Consider the following 5,710-nt stretch of genomic DNA (forward strand, 5'->3'; position numbering starts at 1 on the left):
TTATCTCCAATAAGGCATTAAGTCAGGAGTCTGTAAAATAATCTCTAAGTCCCAATACCACACATGAAAGTTTTGATAGTCTAAGCACATCCAGTGTTCAGGACAGTGTTTTTGTAGGAAATAGCAGTAATCACTTCTGGTAAAGGATCCAGAAAGATTTGAATCTAGAATTCAGAATACATGTCAGTATATATGTTCAAGTTCCCACTGGGATAGTCTAATACCAAGCTGGCTTTTTGGCACACAGAAAACTCCTGAACAAACTCGACTTTGCTTCCACCACTCCAGAAACTTGGAATGGTTGAAGTCAAGTCCTAAGAGGAAAGATGTAGACCAGAGAAGACTCAGTAGCCAGGATCCAGCAAGGATCCAAGTTGATCATGAAAACTCTGGCCCAACTCCAGTTCCCCCTAAATCAATGTTATCATGTTTGAGTTAATTTGGACTCCTTCCCTTGGACACATCAGGCTACCTAATAATTTCCTTCCCAAGGCGCAAGTCCTCCTAGGACATCTCCTGCCAAGAGTAGATCTCCTTGGCTGTCTCTTACCCTCATTAATTAGCATTGGAAAAGAGAAGGAAAGAGAAATTTGTTAAGACATTCACCCCATGGAAATTCCTCCAAACATTTTATTTTTGTCTTTTATTTTTAGCAATGACATCAGTTGGGTTGGATTTGGTTTCTAATGAATCAATTCCATTCACATCGCCCTCTATTAAATATGCCGAGCAGATTTTACACCACAGATCTACTACTTTTAATAAGATTTAATAAGCTTATCCTTAGATCTTCAAGGATTTATAGATATTCAGCAGAGTGGGAAAGGGCTGCCTTATTTGTTGACTATATATTTAAAGAACAGATTTTGGAGATACTATTGAAGTAACACCTATCTTCCCTCTTCAAAACGCTCACACTTGTTTTTCATACATGTGGACATCACAAAAGAGCTTTCTCCAGCCCTAAGCTCTTGAAAATTGGAAAGTGTTACACAGAGTGGTAACTACAGCTCCCCAGAGCCCTGTCTTTTTAGATCGGAGCCATGTGTTATGATAAATAAATAATCCCTAAAGTGCTTGCTTCTGGCAAAGATATAACAATCTAGATGTACAGATTCATAACGCCTACAGGAAAGAATTCAGAAGAAGAAAAATGAATCCACATCTTGGCATGAAAAAGGGAAAGGCATGTTAACAACAGAAATTACAAATGTGAAGAGGATATGGGGGTGACTTGACTCAGAGCAGGAGAGAAAAAATAACTAGAGATTTAAATACCAGTAGTTGGGTCTAAAGCCAAGAAAAAAAAAAAAAAAAGAGATGAACTCACAGATACCAGGAGTATTAAATAACCAGATGTTATGAGACTGTCATCATACAAAGGTCCCTGCTTATTTTGAACCTCAGTCCTGTGGAATAAGCTGTTGTTCCTGGACTTAATCTACTTTGTGCAGAGCTTTCTATGAGATAAAGCCGGGCATCCCAAGTGTATTCTGAGGTAACAAAAACCAGTTATTTTAAGCCCCTGAATTTAGTGTGACTGAAGTCCTTTGCCAAAACTAATATGTGTAGCCTCATACTTACCATTTATAGAAAAAGCCAACCCATGGAGATGAATGAATGTGCGGCAATTGCCCTGCAGAATCACCTTGATGGAATCAGGGTTGAATGCTAGCCACTTAGATTTCACCAAAGGTAGATATAAAAAATTGCCCTATCTAGAAAAATTATTATTTTTCAACTCCTATCAGGGACATCATTCACTGTCTTTAAACAAGGAAATCCTTGACAAATTCCCTCCAGAACCAAGTGCTGGGAAAAGGTTTCTTCTTCCTGATGAACTGAACTGTTTCCTAAAATTACACAAAGAACTCTGCAACCAGCCATCTTCTACTTTCTTTAGGTTGATGGAGGGCTCAGAAGTAAGTTTTATGTTCGAAGGCTATCGTTCCTCTCAGAATTTATTGCTATCGTTTCTTCTCTTTCCACTTTTACTTTTTCATTCATTTTGGTTCTTAAAAACTTTTATTACAATCTTTTTTTTTTCCTGAAGTGGGTGGCATATAAAAAAAGTGCAATTAATTCAGAGATTTAAAATGTGCCTCTTGAGACTCATGGACATGGACTATAGACTAGTGGTTACTAATGGAGTGGGGGAGGAGTGGGGAGGGAGACGGGGTAAAGGGGGTCAAATATATGGTAGCTGAAGGAAACTGGACTTTGAGTGGTAAACACACAATAGGATATACAGATGTCAAATTACAATTTTATTAACCAATGTTACCCCAATAAACTTAATTAAAAAAAATAAATCTCAAAAAATAAAATAAAATAAAATAAAATAAAATAAAATAAAATAAAATAAAATAAAATAAAATAAAATAAAATAAAATAAAATAAAATAAAATAAAATGTACCTCTTGAGACACGTGTTTCCAAATGGCACTGCGTTCCCCTGGCAGAATATTTGTTTCCTCCCTCTCCATTATTTATTTACACGAGGTGAGAAAGGACAAGAAAGCAGAGGACAGCAAATCCAGGGTGGAGAGTTTGCCCGGAAAATTCCCAGGAACAAACAATTGACAAAATAATAGCCTCTGAAACTAAGATAGGTCCTAGAGAGCATTACGATTCCATGTTTAAAGACTGACTCTCTTGTGAAAACCTAGTTGGAAGCTGGTTTCAGCCAGTTCTTTTCTGAATGTTCAAGAGATAATTGAAATAAGAAGTGTGCCCCACAGGTGCCGACTTCACCACTGATGCATGGAAATGTGTGTACCTGTAGTCCTGGCAGGAAGGCGGGACTTGCCAAAGGACTCCCATTAACAGGCAGAAGGGGACCTGGGAGATTTCTCCTTCCTGGTTGCTAGCCACATTCCCAGATTTCTAAGACATTCATTAAAAACTCTGCATTTGTTTTAAATTGTCCATAACTATGAACAAGGTTTTAGAAACTTATTAGTTCACGAGTTGGAAGATTAGCTTTTAGATAAACATACTAGGGTCTTGGGGCCGTTTCCCTTCAAATGAGTAATTGTTGAGTTTGTGTGTGTGTCCTTTTGAGGAGGAAAGCTCTGGTGTTTCCTAATTTTCTCTGCATTTTTAAAGGTGTGGTAACAAATACTGACCACAGTAGCTAGTAGGTGCCAACGAGTGCGTTAAAGGTATGAGTTTTGAAAAATGCAACCATGCCGAGAACAGCAGAGATCATACTCGACGAGAGTGAAAACGCTGGAGTTCTATTTGCGCACTCTGCCACTGTCTGGTACAGTGGGTACAGTGGGCTGTTTGCCAACTGGCATCCCATCCATTCTTCTCCTTTCCCTGCCCAGGGAGGCCGATCCTGCCCACTGCATGACCCAAGCCCCCTTACTGCCTGGTACTCTACTGGTCTTGGCCTGGAGATGAGGCTTCTCCTTCTTCTTTTTCTTTCTTTTTTCCTCCTAACCCTGCCCACATCTTTCTAAGCAGTCCCCTGCTAAGGTTTTGGCATTTGAACCCCCTGGGGTGGATTCTGTTTTCAATCAGGCCTCTGACGGATACAAATGGTAACCAGCTTTAGCAAACTAGAAATGGTTTGGAGCAGTAGGGTTGAATTTCGAATCTGTGGGATCACACCAGCCCTGTCTGGATTCTTCCTGAGACTGCAAGGTGGGGAGAAAAGCACGGAAGGTCAGTTGGTACTGACAAGGCCGGGCCCTAGCGGCCTCCTGTTCTACCTCATGAGACGTATGAGACCAAGGACACTTCAAGGGGCCTAGTTGCTGCTTCACAGGCTTCTATTCAATTTTATCCACCAAAGATAGTGATGTACTTGGGCACTTAGCTCATGACTCAATTAAAATTTTTTTAAAATGGAGTTTTTGGTTTTTGAATAGGCATTTGACAAGAGGATAAAGAGATATCATAATGGAGTAGTAAGGCCAGAGTCCAGGCTTCATTCATTTGGCAGAACCGTCCTTGCAGGACCTTGCACTGAGCTTGAAAGGTAAATAATTATGGGAGAAAACTGGAAGCACTTGGCGACGACGGGAGCCTAAGTGGGCAATGACAGCCTCAGTCTTTCATATTTATATATTTTTTATATATATTACATCCACATACGACAGTCATTTGTACCATTTCCCAGGGAGACACAAATGTTTCCGAGACAAGGCAGGGCATGGGGGTCAAGGTGGAGTGAGGAACGGAAGTAGGCAGCTAAAGTGCAGGCTGGGGGCTTTGCTCACAGTAGCTGCAGGAGCTTCAGTGACTGTAAGAGGGCTCCGGGTTCTGCGGATGCCAGATACTGGCAGCAAAGCCAGTCCTCCAGCTCGACCCCGCGCCTGCGGTCCACCGCCTTCTCAGCAAACTTCATCATCATCAGGGCCCGCTTCATGTCGATCCAGTTATGCAGCGTGCTGCACAGCGCCTCCTCCGAGGTGCCTCGCTGCTCCACCAGCTCCCGCCGCGGCCCCCACAGCAGGCACTGTAGCACCCGCTTGGCCTCGCCAATGCGTATGCGCTTGATGGGGTCAGCCTCCAGCAGCAGATGGGCGAGCTGCTGCAGGCCAGGTGAGTAGAGGGACAGGGTGGGCAGGGGGGGCAGGTCTTCCTGTCGGTAGTCCTTCTCCCGCAGCTGGGCCCGCACCTCGAATGGGTTGGGCTGGTGGAGGAGCTCGTAGATGAGGATGCCTGTTTGGAACTCATCAAACTTACTGTACTGGGAGGCAGACACGATTTCGGGGGCCAGCCGGGCCTGGTTCTTTTTCTGCTGCAGGTTGGTGGTGCCACCTGGCTTCTGCTTGGCCTTCAGGAAGTTGCTGATGATGAGCCGGGGCAAGTGCTTCTCACTGGGCACTCTCTGACAGGCGGGGGCAGCTGGGGCACTGGGGGTCGCACCGACTGGGAGGGTGGCAGAGGGGCAAGGGCAGGGAGTAGCGGCAGGGGAAGGGGATGTGGCGGTGGGAGGCACACTGGAGGTAGTAGAGGCGACAGGGGCTGTGGAGGTGGCAGGGGAAGGGCTGGGGGTGGCCTGTGGGGTGCAGTGCACCAGCAGCAGGTTCTCCAGGCACAGGTCTCGGTGGATGACCCTGTGCTCCTTCAGATGCTCCAGCCCATTGCAGAGCTGCAGAAGGAGGAAGCACACGCGCCGCTCGTAAACTTCGGGCTCAGACTGATGGCTGGTGGCCGAGTCCCGCACAAAGTCAGAGGCAGTCTGGTGGGGCACCTCTCGGGTGATGACCACCACGCAGTCTTGCTCCTGGGCAGGGGGGTGAGAGGGCAGGGCAGGCAGGGGGTCCTTGGGCGTGTCAGGAGAGGTCAGCATGCTGGAGGGCACTGAGGCCACAAAGTGGCCGCAGTCCTGCTGGATGTTGAAGTGCACGGGCACAGAAGGGCTGCAGTATGAGGCCGTTTTGGGCTCAGGGGTTTTGCAGATCTGTGGAGAAAAGGGGAAGTGAGGTCAAGAGTGGGATCCATCATTCTGTTCAACAAATGGTGCTGGGACATTTGGAACCCCCATTCGAAAAGGTGAACCTAAACCCTTACCTCACACCATACACACGAATTAACTCAAAGCAGATCACACGGACTTAGGGGAAAGGGCCCAAACATACAAATTTTAGAAGTAAGCATAAGAAAGAATATTTGAGACTGTGGGTTGAGCAAAGATTTCTCAGCTACCACACCAAAAGCGTGGTCCATAAAAGTAAGAATTAATAAACTTGAC

At 45.1% G+C, this 5,710-nt stretch overlaps 1 protein-coding gene across 1 annotated transcript in view; it reads right to left on the bottom strand.

The window, feature by feature from the left end:
• Positions 1-4,062: 4,062 nt before the first annotated feature.
• The window catches only part of PRAG1 (PEAK1 related, kinase-activating pseudokinase 1), a 47,703-nt gene continuing 46,055 nt past the window's right edge, over positions 4,063-5,710 (bottom strand). The window contains exon 4 of the mRNA XM_023538236.1: positions 4,063-5,419. Within this exon, the coding sequence (XP_023394004.1) occupies positions 4,226-5,419 (1,194 nt within the window). The 3' untranslated portion in view covers positions 4,063-4,225. The remainder of the gene's footprint in view (positions 5,420-5,710) is intronic.

Source organism: Pteropus vampyrus, unplaced genomic scaffold (assembly GCF_000151845.1).
Source record: "Pteropus vampyrus isolate Shadow unplaced genomic scaffold, Pvam_2.0 Scaffold8, whole genome shotgun sequence".
NCBI lineage: Eukaryota > Metazoa > Chordata > Mammalia > Chiroptera > Pteropodidae > Pteropus > Pteropus vampyrus.